This window comes from Chelonia mydas, chromosome 21, assembly GCF_015237465.2.
Source record: "Chelonia mydas isolate rCheMyd1 chromosome 21, rCheMyd1.pri.v2, whole genome shotgun sequence".
Taxonomy (NCBI): Eukaryota; Metazoa; Chordata; order Testudines; family Cheloniidae; genus Chelonia; species Chelonia mydas.
Window position 1 is genome coordinate 6,198,298 of NC_051261.2, and position 25,849 is coordinate 6,224,146.

General features: G+C 43.9%; 1 protein-coding gene across 6 annotated transcripts in view; it reads right to left on the reverse strand.

Annotated features, from left to right (window-relative positions):
• SRGAP2 (SLIT-ROBO Rho GTPase activating protein 2) overlaps positions 1-25,849 on the reverse strand; it is a 203,326-nt gene that overhangs the window by 82,456 nt on the left and 95,021 nt on the right. For 5 of the 6 annotated variants that reach the window (XM_037884821.2, XM_037884822.2, XM_043533697.1 and 2 more), the window contains one exon: positions 13,300-13,462. The exons of the other annotated variant lie outside the window; for it this stretch is intronic. In XM_037884821.2, coding sequence (XP_037740749.1) covers positions 13,300-13,462 — 163 coding nt within the window. The remainder of the gene's footprint in view (positions 1-13,299; positions 13,463-25,849) is intronic. 6 annotated transcript variants of the gene reach the window in all.

Below are 25,849 nucleotides of genomic sequence, written 5' to 3' on the forward strand. Positions count from 1 at the left end.
GCTAAGATTTTGTCATGGCTATTTTCAAGTAAAAGTCACAGACAAGTCATGGGCAATGAACAAAAATTCACAGAAGCTGTGACCTGTGTGTGATTTTTGCTGCAGCAGCTCCATGATTTCCCCTGCCACCATGATGGCTGGGAGCTGTGGGGTTCCCACTTTGCCCGTGAACACTAGAAGCTGCAGGGTGACCATATTTCCCCAAAGAGAAAATGGGACACCCCCAGCCGCTTGCCCAAGGTGTTCTCCCCCCTCTCCCCCCCCCCCCCCCCCCCAAGCAAGGTCACCCGTCACTGGAATCCTGAGGAGGGCCCCCTCAGGAGTCTGTTACTTGTCACTGGAACCTTGCAGCCCCCCGCGTTGCTGAAACCCTGCCAGGGACCCACTTGCTGCCAGCTCCAGAGAGGGACTGAAGCAGAGAATGTCATGAAGGTCTCTGGAAGTCACAGATTCTGTGGCATCCATGACCTCCATGACATAAACATAGCCTTAGTTATCATTAAAGCTCCAGAAGTCTAACAGCAATGTTCTTGGACTTTCAAGACCTTGTCTAGACAAAGTTGTGAAGGTGGGATGTTAACTAACACTATTTAAAAAGTCTAATGCAGACAAGGCACGCCGGGTAAAAATTGTGCAGAAGTGCCTAGGTGACTTAGGCACTTTTCAATGCTTTACTCACTGCCTGTAACACATTATACTTGTCAAGTTAGAGCCTAGGCGGGGGGAGGGGGGGAGTAACCTGAGCCTAAGAAGGAGCCAGAATTTACCAATGTACATTGCCAAAGAGCCACAGTAATACATCAGCAGCCCCCCATCAGCTCCCAGCAGCCTCCCATCCACCAGCAGCCCTGCTGATCAGCACCTCCCAATCAGCTCTTCCGTGGCATGCAGGAGGCTGGGGAGGGAGCGAGGGCACTGCAGGATGAGGGGAAGGGGTGGAGTGGGGGCAGGGTCTGTGGTAGAGCCAGGGAATGAGCAGTGAGCCCCCCCCCCGCACATTGGAAAGTTGGTGCCTGTAGCTCCAGCCCTGGAGTCGGTGCCTATACAAGGAGCCGCTTATTAACTTCTGAAGATCTGCATGTGGCTCCGGAGTCACAGGTTGGCCACCCCGGCCTAGGCTATTTTGTCACTTGTCATTTAGGGGTCTCTTTCTGACAGGTCTACTCTTCGGAAATGCTGCATGTATTCGATTTATAGACTGCCTGTGCATGTTTTATATAACTCCATTCGTCACCATTTTTATGTATGGTTTGTTGACTTATTATCACACGGCCCCGTATAACAAGATCTCCTAAGGTTTTTTCCAGCTGTTCCTGTTGTTGCATTAGTAACCTCTCTAGCTTAGAGCCTAAAGAAAATCACGGACATCAAGCTGCTCGATAAAATATATGCCCCACACGATGGGGATAACCAAACTAATGGTATATAACTTCACAGTGGTCCAATATAATTGCATCATTCGTGCAATAGTTCATTCTTTACCTACATAGGGTCCTTTACCGACGCAGGGGTCTCCACACCTGCGGCACTAGTGATTGATACATTCTTCATTTGACTCTTATGTTAGCAAGGAGGAATTTATCCTACTTGGTGAAAACATCAGGCTGAGAAAAAGCCATTCGCAACCATAATGGGTTGCGGCAATGCCATATCATAATATTGCCACTTCCACTCTTTGGATCATAAATTTCATTTCCCAATAGCTCCTATTTGCTCCTTTTTTGCTGTCTTCAGCAGTGGGCTATCGAGTCTCAGGCTTCGGGTTCCCAACCCCCAATAAATCAAACAATTTCATGGCTGAGATCACTTGCTCTTTGCCGAGATCACAAGCCTCACCAGGAACCTGTGAAGTCCTTTAAAATATTGGAAGTAATGTCCTGTAATCCTGTTTATGCAATCTCCTTGCAGCATACGATAGCTTTGGCCTACCTACTCTCCTCGATGTCCTTTCTCACATTGCTATGAGAAATCTCTCTTGACGTGGCTGACTAGAGGCATCACAGCTGGATGACTGACCTGGAGGCTAAGAGATGCTGTCAGCTAGTCTCTAGCTGACCTGATTCCAAGCTGATGTACAAAAGGTTAGATAACGAGAGGCATATTGTTATAGTAAGAGACAACACAGGCTTCATGTATGAAAACAGGGAAAGAAAGAAAATGTCACATAGTCATAGACTCATTTTGCACACATTGAAAAGGGCCGACTGCAGCACATTCACTGCCCCTGCCACAGGCAGGAATGGCATTTGCAGCCTGAAACAGAGCTAACAGAAATATTTTAACTATAGCCTTGAGCTCTACAGTGCTTCACTAGGGGCAATGGACTCTGACCATGTCATTATATTTTACTTGGTATGGAGCACGAACAGCATGTCAGTAATCACTCTGTTTAGAAAAAACATTTTAATCTCTCTTGCCCAGGAGTGGAGATGTACTGCTCACTTTGATAATGCCAACACATACAAATAATTTCCATCAGTGCCTCTCCTTCAATGCAGTTTCTTCCAAGAAAAATAAGTGGGGTAGGAAACTTGCCCCCCCCCGGGGGGGGGATGTGACCGGGGAAGGAAATATTTAACTCCACTAATGAGAGATAATGACTGTTCAGAACTGCTGTCATTTCAGAACAGAACTCTGCCCTTGGAAATATGGGGAGAGGGTTAAACAATTCAATAATCACATACCGCTCCATCAGAAATTACTCTCATGGGTATGAACTGTTACAATTAGGACAGTAAGATTTCTCCACTACAGTTTTTGTCCTCTCTCATTTGACAAACATGGATATTTCCACACCACTTGTGTATTTATGGTAACAACGCAACAGGATTTATTTTCCTGTCGGTTCCGTTCAGCAATACCATTAGTAACAGAAGTGATGTGGAAGAGCGTAAGGCAGAAGGTGATTCCGTGGCAAAATGTGGAAGTGTAGTAGTGAACATGTAATTGATATATTCCCCCCCCCCACACACACCCCTGAGTGACAGTTTCACTATCTGTATCTATAAATAAAAGCGTTGGATTGAAGGGTGTGGAGACCTAGCTTCAGAAGGATTTGATGGTTTGCATATTAATCTTAAATTAAATAATAAATCAAGCCAACTATCTGCACGTGCTAAATTTTAAAAATATATATGATTTGTTTCCCAGTGGCTCCCATAAGATCTTAGGGACAAAACTGTAATGTATGTCAGGTCTTGGGCAAGTGCTCCTTTAAGAAAATTAATGGTGTAGTATTGCTTCACAGATTACCAGAATTCTGACCAACTCTCATTGTGGATTGCCATTTCACATCAAATACAGTGCACCACATGAACAAAGCCCCTTTCACGAGCCAGTCACTCAAGCACTACAGGTAAAGTGAGTCCAAGACTCACTTATCAGGCTGTGTTTTTCCACACACTCTAGTGTTCCATACACTTCTTCCTCCGGCCTCCTGAATATGGGCATGGAAGTGGACTGCATGTCATTAGACAAGGAATCCCATATTCCCAAAACAAGATTTGCAGGAAGCCGGGACATCTAACAGTCTATAATTGGGGCCGGATTGCCTACTGGTATCTTGGTATAAGCCTAGTTGAAAGACTTAAACCACACAAGGATGGTGATAGTTAAATCTTGTGTGCATCTCAAATTGGTTTCCTGCATAATGGTGTGGGATGCAGCTGAAGGACCTATTGATAGGGCCATTGTCTGCTATGATGAAGCTTTTCCAACAAGAATGGAAGTTAACTTAAAAGCAAAATCATAGCAGAAGCATGGTCTCTTAAAAGCAATGCTGGATAAAGGAACAGAACAACAGGAGAGTACATAACACAAGTTCTGAAAATGTTCTTCTAGAGAATAGTCCAGAGAATCCTGCAGGCAGAATTATTGCTAGGTGGTGTCAAACTAGAATAATGATCCAAGAGATTACAGTTGAAATTATAAGTACTGCAGTACATAGGAACCCCCAGTCATTTTTCAGGATCTCATTGTGGTCAGTGCTATACAAACAGAACAAGATGGTGGTACCCACCCCAAAGATCTTATGATCTACATGTAAGACCAGAGACTACAGGTGGATGCAGGTGGGGAAGCATAAGGAAACAATGAGAATATTGGTCAGAATGACAGACAGTGGTCTCAGTACACCAGCAGCCCAATTGTTAAGGTTTTTTCTAAGCATCATGGCAAATGAGTTAAGGAAATAATTGGAGGAAAATGACGTAGCCTTGCAGACGTTTACGGGGAGCTACTTGCAAGTGTGAGGGGCAGCACAGGAAAAAGCGCATAAGGACTTGTTTGAAAATTTAAAACAAGAGGGCCATGGAGGATGGTATCATTGGCGGAAATCAACATCTCGATCACGAGAGAGGTGATAGTTACACTGGGGATAGGCTGTGAAGGACCTTGGAAATGAAGATAGGTTGCTCAAGTGTGATGCAGTGGAAAGGGCAGCAGTGATATTGTTGTATTTTATGCTTTCACTGTAAAGTACTGGTGTATTATTTTAAAAGGGTAATTGGCCTCTACATGAGCATCAGGAAACAAGGTCATGGGAAGAGGCAGAGATTGTATCCTGCAAGCCTCCATTGAAGGAAGTGGGTGCTGAAGAAGGCAGCAGACTAGATTAACTTGGCTTCCTCACTGAGATACATTCCCAACACTTATTTAACATTTTGCTTCCACCTCTGCTGATAACTTACCCGATCATCCATTTGAGTGTGAAGCAAATTATGGCACCAAGAAACAGCTACACAAACACTCAACTTGACGTTTTTGTTACAGAAAGGCAGTCAGCTGGAAGTACTTGAGAAAAATATGTCCAGAGACTGGATAAAAACTAAGACTTCTGTATTCTATAAAAAAGAGGTTTTCCTTAAACACAAGAGATGAGTTTGCTTCGAGGGAAGACACATCAAACAAGCAGCAGAGAACCAGGAATTAAAGAGACCAAACGGAAAAGGCTTCTTCTCAAAAGTGCATGTATAAATAATATCAAGGGACCCCACTAAAGAGAGTCATCAATGGGGGGAGAGAATCTGATAACCATACCAGAAATATAAAGCTTACACCATGCAGAGAAATCAAGGTTCCATGTAAAAACCAAGGGTCAGATAGGGGATAAAGAGAATGGGGCGGGGGAAGAGAACCAACTCAAATGGAAAAGAGCGTAAAATTCTTTTAAAAAGGCCACGCTCAACAAGGATAAGTATGGAATAATCAAAGGAGTGCCTCCTACAAAGATCGAGGGAATCAAAGAGTCTGCACAAGAATGGAACCTAACATCAAAGCCATACATTCTCCCAAGACAGGCAGTGAAGATCAGAATGGAAATGCAGGCTTGCACAGACTCGCGTATCCAAGCCCTGTGGTATCTAAACACAGGGCTACATCGTTAATTATGGGAAGAATAGAAACCATTTAACTTGCTCCCTAGAGGCACCAATTTGTTGCTATTATGGCCAGATAGGATCTAGAATTTCCACTTGGTTTGGTATATTCAGAGAACGGTCAGCTATTCTCTTATAGATCCTGTTATTTTTCTTATAAAAATTGCACATACAGCTTTGAGACGGATGCTACCACCCTTACTCAAGCAAGTAGCTCCAAGAAAGTTGGCGGGGGTGGGGGTGCGGGGTCAGATTCCTACGAAAGTCAATGGGACTAAGTCACATGAATAATGGCTGCAGGGTCAGGCGCCTTTCTATTTAGAACATAATTTTCCCTCAACACAAAATAGTCTCTAGCTGCATTTTTCAGCTTGTGGTCTTTTTCTCGCTTGCTCTCTTTTTTTTTTTAAATATGGAGACATACCTATCTCATGGAACTGGAAGGGTCATCGACTCCAGGCCCCTGCCTTCACATCAGGACCAAGCACTGTCTCTTATTTTTGCCCCAGATCCCTAAATGGCCCCCTCAAGGATTGAACTCAAAACCTTGGGTTTAGCAAGGCACTGCTCAAACCACTGAGCTATAGTGTGGACTACAGGTTTGAGTTGCAGAGCACACTAACATGCTGCACTTCAACTGCCCTGTGTAGACCCTGCTATTGCAAACCATAAGGTAACCTGGTGCATCTTACCATAGGATTGTTTAAAATGGGACCAAGTTAACGAACTATGTACCTTTTAAGCACCAGAGGGGTAGCCGTGTTTGCCGCTTTTACAGATCCAGGCTAAGAGTCCTGTGGCACCTTATAGACTAACAGACGTATTGGAGCGTAAGCTTTCGTGGGTGAATACCCACTTCGTCGGATGCATGTCTTCACCCACGAAAGCTCACGCTCCAATACGTCTGTTAGTCTGTAAGGTGCCACAGGACTCCTTGCCGCTATGTACCTTTTAAGTTTATGCTAGCAGGGCCTACAAGGGGAAGTTACAGCGCAACTCTTCTGTACATGCCGCAACTCACACCCAGCAGTCCACACAGCAGGACCATGCAGAGAAGCCCTACGATAAAAGGGCACTGAAGCAGGGCAATGTTCAGTGAATCTCTCCAAAATACACAGCAGAGGACCAAAATGCACCATGCGGACGTAGAACGGTATGGTTAAACCACTCAATGCATTACACATTTAAAAAGACAGACCCTCAGCTTTTCTAAGTTGGCGTCGCTCCATTGAAGTCAATATTACACCAGCTGTGCATCTGGCCCTTATTGATTTCCTTACTGCAGGAAATCAAGAGCCCCTGAAAAATCTGAATTTGCTGAGCTACTTTTGTTTTCATGTATGCAGCATAGCTGTAGCTGTGTTGCTCCCAGAATATTAGAGATACAAAGTGGGTGAGGAAGTATCCTATTAGACCAACTTTTTTAGGTGAGAGAGAAGCTTTCAAGCTACACAGAGCGCTCTCACACACAAGTTGTCCAATTTTGTTTTCCTGTCAATTAAAAAAACAAAAACAAAGGAGAGATACTGAAGGTTTTCCCTTCCCTCTCCATTTCATCAACCTGTCAGTTCAACAGTGGAATCCTCAATAAGCGTTTTCCACCAGGCTCTCTTCAGTCTTTCTTGCTACTCTCCACCCAAGCTGGGACTTTCGCAATCTCCCCACACCTGGCTATTTGCCCCGTCTTTCCCTTATTCTTTCTGCTATTCACTCTCCAAGGTCTCATGCCTTGTGGAGGAGAAGCCCAAGTATCACTCAGCAGTCTCCATCATCGGACTGGCTGGGCTGCAAGTGCGGAGGTTAAGTATGGAAACCTGGAGCACTTTCAAACTTGCTGCCCAAAAGAGGCTGCACTGGAGCGACCTGAGCAGAGTATATCTGGCCAGCTCTTTCTCTAGAAGTGCTCCGATTTTACAACCTTTTTTCAAAGCAAGAGAAATTTTGCTTCCTTTGGTTTTTAAATCCTTTGCTTCCCTTGTTTTTTGCTGGTTGCATCCAAGTGTCCAAGACCACCACTGCACACAGACGTGACACTCTGGTACTCAGTGTTTAAACAAACAGGACTGGCAGTGAGAAACCCGAGCAATACATTGCATGTCTGACACCACTCGAATGTTGGCTTTGGCAGTAAATCTGACTCCCCTTATCAGCAGAGATACCTTTGAAGTGGCTGGCAACTTTCCATCTAGTTCTCCAACAAATAAGGCCCTTCACATCATATCAGAGCCCTGAAAAGGGATCTCTTCATTTTAAGATATGGAGAGAAAAGCTTAATTACCTAGAGCCAGACCACGCAGTCCTCCTACGGCACAGCAAAGCCCAACACTGCAGGCTAAAAACAGCAGCATCTGAAAAGCTACATGCAACTCAAATATAATCACTACTGGAATTTCAGAAATTAATTGATATTAAAGAAAAACATGCCAGCATTTAGTATCAGAGGGGTAGCCGTGTTAGTCTGTATCCACAAAAACAATGACCTTAAAGACTAACAGATTTATTTGGGCATAAGCTGTCGTGGGTAAAAACCCCACTTCTTCAGATGCAAGGAGTGAAAATTACAGATGCAGGCATAAATATACTGATACGTGAAGAGAAGGGAGTTCCTTTACAAGTGGAGAACCAGTGTTAACAAGGGCAATTCAGTCAGGGTGGATGTGGTCCACTCTCAGTAACTGATGAGGAGAAGTCAATACCAAGAGACAGAAAATTGCTTTTGTAGTGCGTCAGCCAGTCCCTGTTCAAGCCCAAATTAATGGTGTTAAATTTGCAAATGAATTGTAGCTCTGCAGTTTCTCTTCGAAGTCTGTTTTTGAATTTTTTTTTTTGTTGAAGGATGGCTACTTTTAAATCTGTTATTGAATGTCCAGGGAGATTGAAGTGTTCTCCTACTGGCTTTTGTAGGTTACCAGTCCTGATGTCTGATTTGTGTCCACTTATTCTTTTACGTAGAGACTGTCTGGTTTGGCCAACGTACATGACAGAGGGGCAGTGCTGGCACATATCACATTAGTAGATGTGCAGGTGAATGAGCCCCTGATGGTGTGGTTGGGTCCTCTGATGGTGTCGCTCAAGTAGATACGGGGACAGAAGTCAACAGGGTTTGACAGCTAGCAATGCTACATCCTTCTTATGACACCTTCCTTTTGTAACAGAGGGGTCTTTGAGTGCAACACAGTAGGATTTGTCTCAGCTTGTAGATTTTCTGCCATAGGGCTATAACACCTACTTCTAGCCGCTGGAGACAAAATCCACATTTCCAAAAATGTCACAGCTACTCTATTCCACAGCAAGACTGGACTCTTCTATATGGGATCCATTGCTGCTCCAGGGTTCACAAACAGCCATGACAGTATGACTTTTTTCCTTCTATTGTTGGGCCAGCTGTTGCGACAGTTTCTCTCTACCATGGACTTTATCACAGCCATCCAAGCCTCTGTAGCCTCAAGGCTAGATGACTACAGCAGGCTCTACTTTCTCTATGCCTGTTTGTTTCTGGGTACAACCCAAAGTGCTGGTTGTAAGTTATAAAGCCCTGAATCAGAGACTGTCACCCAAATTCTTATCTAAACCCTAATTGTAATGTCATGGCTCCAAATTCCATTACCTCTATCTTAAGCAGATTAGGACAACCCGTAACACATCCCTCTCTACATTCCACTGCAGGAGTTAGAATCTACTGGGCCATTCCTGGGCATAAATCTCCCCACAGCTAGCCATAGGCCAAACATTTGCTACCATTAAATGAATTCTTTCTTTCAAAAGAAGAAAAATGGGTATTTTCCACATGATTTTCCTGGAGGAAACATGCAAAAATTCATGTTTTCACATGCTCAAGTTTCAGAAGAGACTACATCACGTGTGCACAAACAGCAGCAAGATGTGAGTGCACAAAATGAAGTTTACAAATTTGGTATGGCTCTCAGTCTATATTTCTCTCTCTCTCTCTCACACACACACACACAAAGTTCATAGGTAGGGAGGACTAACTCCATCTGCAGCATTTCTAAATCATTTCTTACTTCAAGAGAAGAATCATTGCTTCTCCTATAGGAAAGCACCTTTGTCCAGCTGAAAAGGTTTCATAGACATAAGCAAGGCTGCAGGTGCTGGCAACCTTGCATAGCCATAGTTCTGAAGACATCTTTTTCTCCTGGGTGGAGAAAGCACCGCCCTCGACAAAGGAGGTCTGTTTTAAGACTGCTAACATGAGGCTAATTTTCTTGCCATCGCATTCTGCTATTATTACCGCCACTTCCACTACATCAAAAGTGTGAAGAAGAAACCTCAATTTAAATGGAAGAGGAAAAAAGTCTTCCCTGAGTTTCTCAGCAGTACGGATACATGCCTGGTGCAGAGTGTTACGGTTTCCAAATTCTGTATAACAGTAGCTTGCTCCCAAAGAGAACCTGCCCCGCCACACACCTTGTACTGAGCCACTTCCTGGCAATTGCCTTCTTATCAGCCCCTCCTTCAGAGAGAAAACCTGTTAACAGTTTGCAAATATCTTAAGAGCTATTAAAGAGGATGATGATCAATTATTCACCATATCCACTGAAGGTAGGGCAACTAATAATGGGCTTAATCTGTTGTAAGAGAGATTTAGGTTAGATATGAGGGGAAAAAACCTCTATTAGAATACTTAAATTCTGGCACAAGCTTCGAGGAAGGCTGTGGAATCCCTGTCACTGAAGATTTTTAAGACTAGGTAGACACACCAGTCAGTGATGCTCTTGGTTTACTTGATCCTGCCGTGGCACAAGGAGCTGAACTGCAGGACGGCTCAAGGTCCCTTCCTTCCAGTCCTACTCTTCTACGATTCCCTTTCGATGGATGGGGGACACTGGCCAATAACGAGCCGCCATTCAGTTCATGCACAATTCTGGAAGATAGGCACATCACTGAAGAGCCCAGTAATCACAGCAGAGGATCGAACGTCACTTTCAAGAACACCTTTATATGCATCAATATACGGAATGTGCAACTACGTAGGGATCCAGACAGCATCCCACCTAAAAATGTTTTAGAGCCATAAATGCACTCAGTACCTTTCTGTGCCTCCAAAGGCCTAGAAACTAGAGAGCATGGTCTGGAGGAATGGACCATGTGGCTCCTGGCTCTGACAGTGACTTGCTGTGTGACTCTGCCTAAGACTTTTCACCCATTTGTCTGTTTCCCCACCTGTCAGAAGGGCTTACTATTACTTGCCTGCCTACTGAACAGGTTTGTTCTGAAGATTAATTTGTTGTTTGTGCAGCTCTTGGAACATGTACTGCATTATATACACATGTTAAGTACTATTAGTTATACAAAATGTAATATCTTAAAACCCATGTGAGTGCAGCTGAACTCAATGACTCTGCATTTAACTGTTGAACAGAGAAGAGATTCTACAACCCACTTAACAAATCTGCTTGAATACTTCTATTTCCAGCCTTTATCAGCAGTTGTGCTAGTTCACACTTGACAGATTGATTGTGGCTCAGGAAGCTGAACCGCTCCAATGAAGAGTGCAATATCCAGTGGTTCTGAGTTCAGTCAAATCTTTTCCATTTAACGTTTGCCATTTTGCTCAGGAGTGAGGTTCCCTGGATAGGGCTGGAATGCCAGTTTCCTTTCTCCAACAGAGCATAAACACAAGAGGTTCCGTCAAATACCTGCTCTGGCATTAAGCCAAATTGTGAAGTCGGGGTTTCTGACATGGAGGGGCTCCCATCTTCACAAGACTGAGAAGCTTCCACTCAGTCTGAGAAACAAGCCAAGTTTTTTTTTTGTTTGTTTTAATATACACACACAAAATAAAAATCAAATCCTACTGATCTAACTATAACAGAACAGGGTAAGAACATGTTTGTATAGGGGAGGAAAGGGCTGAAACTGAGAATGTCAGTTTCTTGATAAACCAGAGAGTTTATCAGCTTCCCTGGGACTTCCTCAGCCTTGCATTTTCTCAGCCACTGTGTTCCCGCAGAACTCCTGTTAAAACCTGAAGAGGAGTGATTACTTATCCTATGGAAGGATTAGCAGAACTGGCATTCAATAATCCCAAGTAAGTATCTAATCAACTAATTTAATTACCAAAAAGTTTTAAAAGGTCAAAAAAAGGTCTTGCTGTGACATTACTTGAAAATCAATGATTCCACCTCTACTTCGGAGGCACCTGATAAACACAGAAACCTTAAAAAAGTCCAAGAAAATGTAAGCCTGAAGTATGTCATTCATGGTCTTAAATTTTCTGCATCAGATGACGTTCTCCTATATATTGCTGCAATAGCATTAATGCTCAGTAAACAGACAGACTCAAAAGGAGCACACCACTTGCTGCCATTTCCATGCCATCACGAATCAGCTGCCACCCTACCTAAAAATCCTCCATAATACAGCAACTAAGACTGCTTCCAAACATGGGAATGCAAGATTACCCTATCCCTTCAAGTGCATTTTTTGGGATAACATTTTACACACAATAGCAAAATGCTGTGCATTTTATAGTAGTCTAAACCTTGCTACACTGCATGGAGTCTCTTCACTGGTTAAAAGCACATATGGATGCTCAGAGTGACAGAACACATTCTCTTAAGACATTTCAAGCGGCTGTCAAGACCACAGTGAAAAGCTGATGAAGGCCCCAATTACTGTCAAGATTTCACCTAAATAGATTTACATTTTAAAGTCACATACACACAACTTGTGTCACTGATTTTAGCATAAGACCAATTAGGACCACAAAGCAAAAGACAGATATGTAAAAGTCAGCCAGGAAGTATTGTCAAAACTGTCCTCATCTGTATCCCTACAAGTAGTGTTACTGCACAGGATGAGTGCCTGTGTAATTATTCTTTAGCTAGCCACAATCAACTTTGCAGCCCTTTCTTCCCGCTTTGTTAGAATGGAAAGAACTCTTAAGAATCAAGACACACCCACGAGACAGAAAACGCTTTAAACCTGCACTGGTTTTAGGAAGTTAACCAGCCAGATGGTGCAACCATCAAGAAATCTCAAAAGAGACCAGTGCATTATTGTTTAAAGGTGTTTTCCCAAGTCTTCCACATCATGTTCCATCAACTGGACACCTATAAATTTTTAACAGACAAGCCACTCACTCCCACTGTCCAAACTGATTTCCAAGTGCTCTTGAGAGAAGTCATGCCTAAAAAAATGCTTTTTTCTTTGCCGTTTTTCCTCTGGTTTTCAAAAGGAGAGTTATGTATCTAATTTTCAAAATGGTTTTCTTCATCATTTGGCAAAATGAAAATCCAAATAGATTTAACAGAACTCTCTCCTTTGCAGACACAGGTTTATTATTGGAAGGCTGTAATACGAGTGTTGGCAGCTTATTCTTGTTATTGAAGTTAAGAGATTTGAAACGTTAGTTTTAAAACAAAAGTATATGTAATTCTTCATGCGTGTTTTAAGTCGGTAAAAAGGAGAGTCATGCCCTATTTTGGATCTATGAACCTTAGTCATAGAGCCTCAGGCCACACACTGAGACCTTCATTGCCCTGTACCTCTGCCACATGGCGATTTTGTGCTCAGCAAACTGGCGTGCTGCAGATTCGCACTGTGACTTGTTACATACTAACCTACTGTGTAGACAAGCCCATTAAGTATAAGGTCAGAAGAGACCAGCAGATCATCTAGCCTGACCTCCAGCATATCACAAGCCACTAAACTGCACTCCGTTACCCTTGTACTGAGACCAATCACCAGACTAAACTAAAGAACTGACAGATTCCTTTTACGAGAATCCTCAAGCCACAACGATCACAGGAAGTCGGAGTACAATTGCGTACGATGAAAACAGATTTGAGAGCTGCAGACAGGATAGCAAACCAACTAGTCAGCGAGTCACAGCAGAAAAGACACCTGAAGTTTTGTTTTCTACAGGGTCAAAGGAAACGTGGGTGCTGCAGCATGCTGTTACCTTCTTGAAGAGTCGCCCAGAGTCTTCGCTGACTTGGACAAACCGAGGGATGATATTGTTCAGGTAGATGTCACTCAAGGTCGTGTGGTCCCTGCTCTCTCGCTTCACCTGGTTTAAGAGGAGATTCCAACAGTTGACTGGAGACAGGACATTCTGATCCTTCCTGTAGGGAACGCAAAATGGAAACAATGGAGGGGACAGGACTTTAGGTCAAGCGGGCTGAAATCATTCAGTTGAACACACATTCTGTAGGTTCCACACCAGAAGTGTAGCTACTGTAACATACCATATGTAGCTCCCAAGAATCGTGTCTTCTAAAAGGTGTGTGTGAATTTTGATACCCGTGACAGGGACAGAGAGAGAGAGCTACAGACTAAGGGACTGTGCAAGCTTTATCCATAGACATGTTTCTGGTCTACAGTGTAAGCAGATTTCAAATACCCAGTGCTTTAGGCACCATCCACATTGGCATCAGAGTAATGCTACCTACTGCACAAAGTTTACACAAAGCTGCTAGTGGCCAGCAGCCAGATTCAAGCAGCACATCCTCTGACAAATGTGGAGAGAGAGAGTTTTCTCATACACATTCAACAGGTGTGTTCCTCTTCAGCAGCGCTTACCCTGGTCTAACATGCTTCTCACCCAAAGAGAGTAAGTCCTCTGCCCATGATGGTCAGGTGACCTGTACAAGAACCCTAACAGCAACAATAATGTTTCAAGTGTTCAGTAAACTAGCATAGTCTGTCCCTAGCATGAACATAGGAAAAAAGCCACAGAATATGACGACGCTTTTGCGCTAGTAAACTTTCATTTTAATAAAAAACGTGTTCTGGACCGATTCTGTATTGAGGAAGTCTAAAGCCTCTCATAGTACTGTAACAAAGCCAAGCTGGTTGCACAGAACAGTAAATGATTATTACTTACCTTACCCTAATTCAACAAAGAATTCAGCACCTCCCAGGTCACTGCCCTCACCTGGACAAATCATGTTCTGACTGAATCTTTATTTCCAGAAGCAGAGAGCAGAACATGTTATGCCTGGTTTACAGTGATTCGGAGATACAGCACACGCTGCCTCTTTGATCGCCTCCCTCCCATCCCTCACACACGTTTGCTCTGTCCTACAGCCCACTCCAATTTCTGGAACTACAAACTAGAGAGCAAATCCTATATTCCTCAATTTCAGCATGAGGAAATGCATTTCAAGTGTTTTTTTTCCCCACTATTTGTAGCTGAATCTTCAGCAAAGTTACACTCCTCCCCCGCTCTTTCTCCCTAAAATGTTTAAACTTAAGGATCTCCTCTAAGCCAATACACTGAAATACAAGACCCCCCAAAACCCTGAAACATATTTTCTTAACCCATCTCTCCCCATGAGAATTTGGATAGGGTAAATCAGCTTTATTTTAACACTATGTTGTATGACTTTTTATTTTGGTAAATGAAATGGTTTGTAGTATGAATTCAATATTTATACATATTTTAAAAGACATTAACTTAATGTGCAACCAAGCCCTGGTCTATACTACGAGTTTAGGTCGAATTTAGCAGTGTTAGATCAATTTAACCCTGCACCCATCCACACAATGAAGCCATTGTTGTCGACTTAATGGGCTCTTAAAAACGATTTCTGTACTCCTCCCTGATGAGGGGATTAGCGCTGCAATAGACATCGCCGGGTCGAATTTGGGTTAGTGTGGATGCAATTCGACAGTATTGGCCTGTGGGAGCTATCCCACTGTGCTCCATTGTGACCGCTCTGGACAGCGCTCAACTCTGATGCACAGGCCAGGTATACAGGAAAAGCCCCGCGAACTTTTGAATTTCCTGTTTAGTCAGCGTGGCAAGCTGATCAGCACAGGTGACCGTGCAGATCTCATCAGCAGAGGGGACTACAGAGCCCCAGAATCGCAGAAGAGCTCCAGCATGGACCGAACGGGAAGTACTGGATCTGACTGCTGTATGGGGAGACAAATCCATGCTATCAGAACTCCATTCCAAAAGATGAAACGCCAAAATATTTGAAAAAAAAATCTCCACGGGCATGAAGGACAGAGGCTATCACAGGGACCCACAGCAGTGCCGTGTGAAACTTAAGAAGCTCAGGCAAGCCTATCAAAAAACTCAAGAGGCAAATGCCCACTCGGGGTCAGAGCCCCAGACATGCCGCTTCTGTGATGAGCTGCATGCAATTCTAGGGGGTGCCCCTACAACTACCCCACACCTGTACGTGGACTCCTGCAAGGGAGTCTCGCGCAACAGGGATGAGGACGATGATGAGGAGGGAGAGGCTGAAGATAGCACAAGCAGAGAAACCATTCTCCCCGACAGCCAGGAACTGTTCATCACCCTGGAGACTGTACCCTCCCAACCCAGGCTCCCAGACCTTGAAGGTGGAGAAGGCACCTCTGCTGAGTGTACCTTTATAAATATAATGCACTGTTTAAAAGCAAACATGTTTAATTATAAATTTGCCCTGAAGACTTGGGATGCATTCGTGGCCAGTACAGCTACTGGAAGAAGTCTGTTAACGTGTCTGGGGATGGAGCGGAAATCCTCCAGGGACATCTCAATGAAGCTGTCCTGGAGGTACTCCCAAAGCCTTTGCAGAAGGTTTCTGGGGAGGGCAGCCTTACTGCATCCTCCATGGTAGGACGCTACCACAGCAGGCCAGTAGCACGTAGTCTGGAATTATTGCATAAGAAAGCACGGCAGTGTATGGTCCGGGTGATTGCTGGCATTCAAGCAACATCCGTTCTTTATCTCTCCGTTATCCTCAGGAGAGTGATATAATTCATGGTCACCTGGTTGAAATAGGGGAATTTTATTAAGGGAACATTCAGAGGTGGCCATTCCTGCTGGGCTGTTTGCCTGTGGCTGAAAAAAAATCATCCCCACTGTTAGCCACGCAGTGGGGGGAGGGGTGAAGCAGTCATCCCAGAGAATTGGCGGGGGGGGGGGGGGGGGGGGGGGGGGGAGTTAGTTGGGTTTGTGCTGCACCTTAACCCAAAAACATCAGCCCCTCCTTTTAAATGGCCCATGTGTTTTTTTTCAATTTTAATCTCCCTTTTTTTCCTCCCGCAGCTGTAAATGTCTCAACACTGTGACTAGCATCTCCATCCCAGAGGCTAACGCAGATAAGATGAAAAAAACCACTCACAATGAAATCTTCTCTGAGCTCAACCACTCACAATGAAATGTTCTCTGAGTTCATGCAGTCCACCCGAACTGAAAGAGCCCAGCAGAATGCGTGGAGGCAGACAACGGCAGAGTCCAGGAAAGCAAAAAATGAACGCGAGGATAGGAGGGACACGCAAGAAGACAGATGGTGGGAGCAACAGGAGGGGTGGTGAAATCAAGAGGAAAGGTGGTGGGATCAAGAGGAGAGGAGGCAGGATACAATGCTGAGGCTACTGGAGGATGAAACTGATATGTTTGGCGTATGGTTGAGATGCAGGAAAGGCACAGACCACCACTGCAGCCCCTGTGTAACCAACCACCCTCCTCCCCAAGTTCCATAGCCTCCTCACCCAGATGACCAAGAATGCGGGGAGGGTGGCTCCAGGCACCCAACCACATCACCCCAGAGGACTGCCCAAGCAACAGAAGGCTGGCATTCAATAAGTTTTGAAGTACAGTGTGGCCTTGTCCTTCACTCCTCCCCCACCCCTCCTAGGTTACCTTGGCAGTTATCCCCCTATTTGTATGATGAATTAATAAAGAATGCATCAATTTGAAACAATGACTTTATTGCCTCTGCAAGCGGTGATCGAAGGGGGGAGGGGAAGGCGGTTGGCTTACAGGGAAGTAGAGTGAACCAAGGGGACAGGTTTTCATCAGGGAGAAACACATACAACTGTCACACCGTAGCCTGGTCAGCCATGAAAGTGGTTTTCAAAGCTTCTCTGATACACAGTGCGCCCTGCTGTGCTCTTCTAACCGCCCTGGTGTCTGGCTGTGTGTAATCAGTGGCCAAGTGATTTGCCTCAACTTCCCACCCCGCCATAAACATCTCCCCCTTACTCTCACAGAGATTGTGGAACACACAGCAAGCAGTAACAACAATGGGAATATTGGTTTCGCTGAGGTCCAACCCCGTCAGTAAACTGCGCCAGCGTGCTTTTAAACGCCCATCGCCCCACCACAGTTAGTGGATAGCTTACTGCAGTGGGATTCCCTAGGACCTGCACATTTCCCAGAGTCACTATCCTTGATATCAGCAGTTCAGTGATTGCATTGGCTACTTGCATCACAGCAGCCCCCACAGTAGATTTGCCCACTCCAAATTGATTCCCGACTGACTGGTATCTGTCTGGCATTGCAAGCTTCCAGAGGGCTATCGCCACTTGCTTGTGAACTGTGAGGGCTCTGCTCTCATCTTGGTATTGTTGCGCTTCAGGGCAGGGGAAGCAAGTCAAAGTTCCATGAAAGTGCCCTTATGCATGCGAAGGTTTCGCAGCCACTGGGAATCATCCCAGACCTGCACCACTGTGCGGTCCCACCAGTCTCTGCTTGTTTCCCGGGGCCAGAATCGGCGTTCTATGGCATGAGCCTGCCCCACTGCAACCAGGATGGCTTAATTGCCGGGGCCCGTGCTTTGAGAGAAGTCTGTGTCCATGTCCTCATCACTCTCGTCACCGCGCTGCCACCGTCTCCTCGCCTGCTTTTGCAGGTTCTGGTTCTGCAAATACTGCATGATGAGCGAGATGTTTACAATGCTCATAACTGCCGCGGTGATCTGAGCAGGCTCCATGCTTGCCATGGTATGGCGTCTGCAGGACAGCAGAGTTGCAGGGGCAGCAGTGGTTGGATGACGAGTTTTGCAGACCTACTGCACCATCTGCTGCCAGGACACAACAGCTGAACTGTCTGCATGCTTGCTGAGGTATGGCGAGACAAGAGCAGCCAAGCAGAGTTGCAGCGGAAGCGGGCCTGCGAGACCACCAGGTGAGCCGAGTGGCAGCAGAAGCGGTGGATTATGACGATCATATAGATGACCTGCGAGGTGGATTCATAGTATCAGGAGAGCAGAGTGACAGCGGAAGCGGTTGTTCCATGACGACAGTTTGCAGACCTACTGCACCGTCTGCTGAAAGCAGTATGGCGCCAGCATGGAAAAAAGGTGTAAAACGATTGTCTGACGTTGCTTTCACAGAGGGAGGGGCGACTGACTACATGTACCCAAAACCACCTGCGACAATGTTTTTGCCCCATCAGGCATTGGGAGCTTAACTCAGAATTCCAATGGGCGGCTGCAGGAACTGTGGGATACCTACCCACAGTGCAACGCTCCGATAGTCGACACTACCCTCAGTACTTTGGACGCACTGCATCAATTTATTGCGCTTAGTAGGGACACACAATCGACTGTATAAAATCGCTTTCTAAAAAATCAACTTCTATAAATTCGACCTAATTTCGTAGTGTAGACATACCCCAAGGCTTTATCAAGAGTCAGATAACTACCTTGATTAAATCAGTGTGGTTGCATGTGGACACAAGTCAGGAGAGAATCTGGTTTAAAAAAGTCACTTGGTTGTTTTCTTGCAAAGTGCATTAATAGCCTAAAAGGCTAACTTTATCCACTGTGCAAATACTTATATTTAAGCAAAGATTCAGTATGGCATCTGCTTTTAAAGATTCTGTTTTACTACATGTGTCATTTTATAAAGCATTACTTTAGGGGTTTTGTTTGTTTTATTTCCAATCAATAACCCACTGGGAGAGAGAAGGTACAGCCACCATAAGCATTTCTGAGATGCTGTTATACATACTTCTATTGCATTTAAGCCTACTGTGACCAACAGAGTAAACAAACCTCCACAATTTATCAGGGGGCTGCATGATCCCATCTTGGAATTTTCTATTTTCCTTTTTCATGTTCTACGGCTGACTTTTGCGCCTTGCTCAATAAAGAATGAGGTTACGAAAAAAGACTAATTTTTAGTGGCAACACAACATCCTTGCCTCACTGCAGAGACAATAGAAGTGACAAGTTGCATAATTTAAGTAAAAGGTTTTAAGAAACATTTCAGAATGCAAGCCAAGAGCTAAGCAGTGATTTTCTACAGTACCTGATGGATTCTGCAGCACTGTTTTGGGTTGGTGGAGACTAGGCTGGTTAGCTTGGCTGGAATACTTAATTTCCCTTATATCTGTTTATCATTTGTTTACGTGTGTTCCTTTTCCCTATGTTGTGTAATTCTTGGAAGAGACACAATTTAAAATATTCTAAAAAGCCAGGCTATGGCAAGAATGTGTCAAACAGCGGCGAAATTGCTTGAAAAGCTCATCTCTACTAAAACAAAGAAAAATCCATATGAAGTTTTTCTTTCCAACACGTCAAAATTAAACTGATCTTCAGGCAGAGAACTAGGAAGGCATCTGATAGGACTGTGTGTGTTAAAGATCACAGAAGAGTTTGGCAAAAGAGCCAATCTGACTGGTTCACTGACAGGCTGTTCTAGAAGTACAGCAGTATGGTTTGGAATGCATTTGTCAAATTATCCTTCTTTGTGTGATCAAGAGGCACTACAGGGTCTGTTCTGATTGAGAAGAAAAGCCTTCAGATTTCACACTCCACAGTTTCTCTAACATAGAAACAGCTACACCACCCTCACCCAGGCCTTTGAACAAAATCTGAAAGGGGCGGGGGGGGGGGGGGGGGGGGAGAAGAGTGACATGAGCATAATTCAGTAGGGGTTTATAATGAAGTAATGCACTCATGTTTAAAAGCAAGATTAAACATTCACAAAGAATTAAAATTACTACCAAATATCACCAGTTCTTGGGTGTTTATTGTTGGTAATCCTCCTGGGGGTTCCTAGGGGGAATAGTCACATAAAAGGAAATGAATAGTTCATCTGTCATCTGCTAGTAGCGCTTCAGCTACCGGAAATCTCACATTGGAAAAAGAAAAATGGCCCAATCACTGAGGAATGGTAAAAAACATATGCGAGATTGTGGTGATAGAAAAATTAACACACCAGTTACATATCCAGCAAAATAGACAAAGGACAGATAGATACATGGATATTTGGTGACCTTTTATTCAACACTCAGACAAATCGCATTCGCCTGCAAAAACCAGCACCAATTTTTCTGAATATAAATATTTTATAGACATACCTGGTCTGTTAAGCGTGTGCATATGGAGATCCTGGTAAAGTGATTTTTATTAGATCAAGATGAACTTTGGCTTTACACCAGAGATGCAAGTTGTCAAGCAGTAACTGCAGTAAAATTAGATCAGACTTCATCCCTCTGCAAGACTAAGATTCAGTCCCCACAAACACAGAGCATATCCTTCATTAGATGGATAGCAACCGCCCCATGGCAAAAAAAGATTTCTCGCTGGTGTTCCTAAGACGTGCAGAAAGAAACCAGCCAGAGACTCCAGCCAGTGGGAGGAAAAGCAGCCAAAGCAGGGACCTCTGAACATTGAGAACTTGCTACAGTTTTGATCTGAACTTTCTCTAGCCTGTGCTGATGGCCTGTTTGCTCCAATCCTCTCCCTCCACCTCCCTCCAATTCTTCACCTCAGTTTCACTCCACAACTGCACCTTTTATCCTCCCCTCCCCTGCCCAGCTGCCCTGTCCCCCTCATTCCCATTTAGTTTATCCACACACAAAAAACAATCCCAAATTGAACAAAAACCCTGCAAACATGGAAATAACTTGATGCTTCCCCTACCCTGTCAATTTAGATCGTATGTTTGTCAGATCAGGAAAAAAAAATCTACTGTTCTGTTTGTATAGTGCCTGGAATAATGGGGCTCCAATACCAATCAGTCCTTAAGCACTACTCTAACAAACATGATTAATACTAAAACAAGCCTCCGTAGGCTTCCACTGTGCTACCCATAGTAGCAAGGGTTGGCTCAACAACACAAAGTAGTTAAGTTTTAAACAGAAGAATAGTTTCAAAGCAGCTGATCTGGATGTTTGTTTCTTACCCATAAAAACATACCACAGGAAATGACTGAAGCTTGTGATCTGGATTGTTTCAAGGTCTGGAGTGTAAGGAAGGGGGCTGGAGATATTCTGGGCTATTGATTTTCTCCTACTGCTTTGATTTAAAAAAAAATCAAGGGTGAGAGCACAGATTATTTTATTTAGGAGTATTCGGCTTTGTAGTTTTTGTACTACACGGTACATACTGTTGGCAGACAAAAGCAGATAGAATCATCACAATGCGGTGCTGAAGAAAGTTGCAACTGCTAGGTATTAACTTATATAAATCAAGCGCTTCCTACTGTACTGCCCCAGATAACCTGAAATCTGCATTTGTTGTGTGGTTAATCATTGTTTGGTTTGTTAATAAACCGAGGATTAATTGGTAACAGAAGCTTGTCTATATGGACTATATGTGAATACGTTGCCATCTATCCTTCCAGGACACACAAGGAATAGTTCTGCATCCTGCCCTTTCCCATTCCAGCCGCAGATAAAAGCTTTCACCACAAGAGAAAAGCTTAATGCCATATTTTACTAAGCTAAAAAACTCTTTGTCTAAGGGTGGCCCTGGGTCTGGTAAAACGTACTTTCAACTTTCATGGGACAAGAGACACTATCTCTAGTCCATAACTCAATGAAAGAAAGGATCGCAAGCAGACTAATGAAAGTTAGTGTTAAAATTGCTGTAAAAGCCACATATTCCATAAGTCTACTTGTGAAAGAGCTTGTGATGACAGCTTCACACACAGAAACTAGAAGTCAAATTAATTGCAAGGATTTGTAAGATCACCATTAAGTGACAATACTTTCTATATCTATATCGTGTCTTCCTGATAAAGATCTCAAAACTTGATTAATATCCCTCTTTAAAAGATGGGGAAGCTGAGGCTGACAAAGATAAAACCACTCACTTAAGGTAGTGGAAGGGCCAGGAATAAAACCCACATTTTAATGACTTGCAGTTTCCTGCTCTAACCACTAGAAACCCTGTCTCCAATTCCTGAGGAGGATCTGCAAAAAGAAAAGGAGTACGACTGGCACCTTAGAGACTAACAAATTTATTTGAGCTACCGCTCACGAAAGCTTATGCTCAAATAAATGTGTTAGTCTCTAAGGTGCCACAAGTACTCCTTTTCTTTTTGCGGATACAGACTAACACGGCTGCTACTCTGAAACCTGAGGAGGATCTGTTGCTTCTTTTCCAGTTCACTTCTTCACTCTTCTCACATAGGCCAGTCCAGGGCTGCCAACCCTCCCCGCTCAGCCAGCACAGCTACCGTTGCGTAAAACCTGCTAGCCAGCCTGCACATTGGGTCTCCTCACCCACTAGAAACGTCTCTTCCTGCCCACCTCCATCACCCCAGTTTTCCTACTATCGCTCAAACTCACCTACCACAGTGGCCATCCTACCAACTACTGAACAGTTTGGAACAAAGGGATAAATGATCAGTAGCTCGATTTTACAACTGATTTAAAATATGGTATTTCCAGGAACAAAGAGCATGGAGAACTGCGGAGGCAAAACTATCACCTATTGAATCACTAGCACCTGGTTGTTCCCTGAATGTCTCCTATTCACATACTAACCCAGTCTCACGGTGTGCTTAGTTTGCGAGAGCTGACAAAGTACATAGCTGCAGACAAGAATCTATGCAGGAGGCCAGAGTGCAGCATGATAGATGTGCTTTGTTTTTTAAATAAAACAAGGCACAGACTCTGGCCATCATAAGAGATTAAAAAGTTAAATGGACAATTCCCAGCTGTCCAAATTGCTGCACCGTAACCCCCGAAGCTATTCTAAGAAGGTGCATAGCAGAAATACCAAGGGCCCATGAAAGTTTGGCGACTAAAACTGCTCGTGTCTAATGGCGCCAGACAGCATGTTGACACTGCATGGGGTCACACATGAAAGGCAGTCTTGCAGGAAAAAATCATCTCAAACGCCACAGGATTCTAATTGGGATTGTCACCTTAAAGTCTGTGCAGAAGTGCCACACCCCAATCTCAACCTCCAATAGCCACCACACAGCAGTGCCCCAAATGATTTTTTTTTTTTTTTTAATTCCTTTCATTTCTGTCTGTGGGCTCCCTTAACCCCTTCAGTACCTCGTTAAGGTAGTACCATCTTGCATTTATACAAGTCTATTACCTCTCACTCCAACCTCTTTACAAATAAACGTGATTCATTATTTGGTTGGCAGCGACAATGTGCTGGGCACGAGTAAAAGAGAAAAGGTAAAGGCAATCCCTACACCGGAGAGATTACAATCAAGAGGAGACAGACAGGAAAGACAGGATGCACTGGAAAATGCAGAGGCAAAGATAAATGAGGGGGGAGGTGGTGGTTTTTTTTTTTTTATTTTAAGTGCTCCCTGATAATAAAAGCTATACACACACACACACGCAAATTACTTCAGCCACCTCTGAACTGCAGCCGTCTCTGGGGTAGAATGTGGCAGCTGTTTTCACAGCATACAGCAAAGCAACACAACCGTTCCTGAAGACGGGAAGTTAAAAATACAATTTCTAGCCATAACCACAGGCAGAATTGCAGCTATTCTTGCTCACTGCAGTTCTCAGAGGGGCTGGCACATTTTATTCTGTTTCTGATTTCAGGTCACCCACGAAGGAGATGGAAGTGTAAAAGTTGGATCGACTCCCAGCCAGTCCTCTAGGTTTGACAGCATTGCTTCAATGGGTGATCTGTTTGAATTAATTTAAAATAGACATAAGCCCAAACTGCAAAGTTTGGATCTGAACTTTGCCCAAAGTTTAGAGGATGCTGATTCAGCCCAGATCCAAACTCTCCCGAAAGTCAGATCCAGGGCTTGAAACAAACCTCTCTCCTTGTTTAAAGCCTGTGCTACGACAATGGTAGATCTAGGGAGCTGGTTTAGGTGAGCCTTAGCTGGACTGGATCTCAGCATTTGTGGGGAGAAACAGGGGGAGAGGGAGGCTGTGCACAGATTAAAAAACCTTACCAAAGTAATGGTTTCTTAAGGCACGTGGATTTTTTTCGAGCGCTGTCTTTGTAAAGTCCTGCAATTTTCACTACGAAGTTTTTTGTCTGTCACCAGAGCAGAGCTAAAGACTAGTAACTTAAAGGACTTTGGATTAAATTGCCCATCCACATGACATCTGTCCAAGGATATTGTGGACCAACAGACCGTTTGGCCCTTCTACTGAAATCATGCGCAAGGGACAGGGGCTGTTCATGAAGTGAGGTGATGCTTCAAGGTATTCCCCAGCCCAGCCCTGGAGCAGAAAATAGCCTTCTCTTAAAGGAGGTGCTAAACAACAGGGCTATGTCTGAGTGAGGAAACAAAGGTGAGGTCAGGGAACAACATCCAAGGGAGAATGAACTTGGCACCAGGGAACAGCTTTGCAATCAATGTAAGCCTCTGAAAGATTAGCGTTTAAATGAACACTGCCCTGGGATTTCACCTCTGGGAGTACAAAAGTTCTCCAACTGCTCTTCAACTTTATTAGTAAGCAAATTTTCTGTTGTCGTGATAGAAATAGGGGCTCAAGAGGGACAGTGCTGAAAAATAGCAGTGGCTTGGACTTTATACATCATAAAAAGCAAAAAAAGAACATGCTCAAATTTTTTAAAACATTTTATTTGTCACCTTAAAAAGACAGCCTTAAATATAGGCTTCACTAACAGATCATGTGGCCTCATTAGCCACTGAGTCCTTGTCTACACTAGACTTGATTTCCTAAACGTTTGCACCATTGCTAATACTGGTACAATCATTGAATCTTGGCCAACAGTAGGATTCCTAGTGCAGGCAAGGCACTGCCAGCATTTCCCCCTTAAGACCAGGCGTTTTGAATGCCTCCTTGAAGGAAAAGTCTTTTCTGTAAGTGGAAATTTTTCAGTCTCCAGCACCCATTGCTGAGCAGAACTCTGCTCATCCAAGGTTTTCCTTTGTTAATCAAGAGAAAACGACTTGGAAGCCTTTGTTTTGGAACCTCCTCCTTTTCCACAGTTGTACAGCATTTGCAAACAGACAGAAGGAAAGAAATTAAAGAAAACAATAGGTCACGTGAAATCCCAAACATTCACAGCTTCCCTTTCATTTAGATTGGTACTCAGTATTAAAAGGGACTTTTGTTTTCTGTGGGAGCGGAGATGGAGAATAATATTTTATCCCTGAGAGGCTGGTGACAAGAACTAAGTGCTTCATGCATATCACATGGAACTATAGAGCCTGCTGAAGACAAAACATTTCCAAGGAATGGAAGTTACTTTGGACCATGGGTCAGTATAACTAAGTGTAGTCTTGGACCAGTGCCAGAACCATAGTACTGATGGACTGAAGGATCAGTGACTGTTTTAAAGTCTGATATCATATACAATTCAGGCTAGAAATTGTATTCCCCCCCCCCCCCCCCAGTGGAATATGGGAATCAGCTATCCAGGTGTATATATGGCATGCTTATAGACCTAGTAAGTGATAGATTTTTCAAGTCACAGCATCATGATTATGATCTTACTAATTCCCCATCTCATATCCATTCCAACATTAATGTAGCAGCTATCATCTTTTGAATCATGAAATCTAGAAACTAATGCTCGACCATCTTCAGA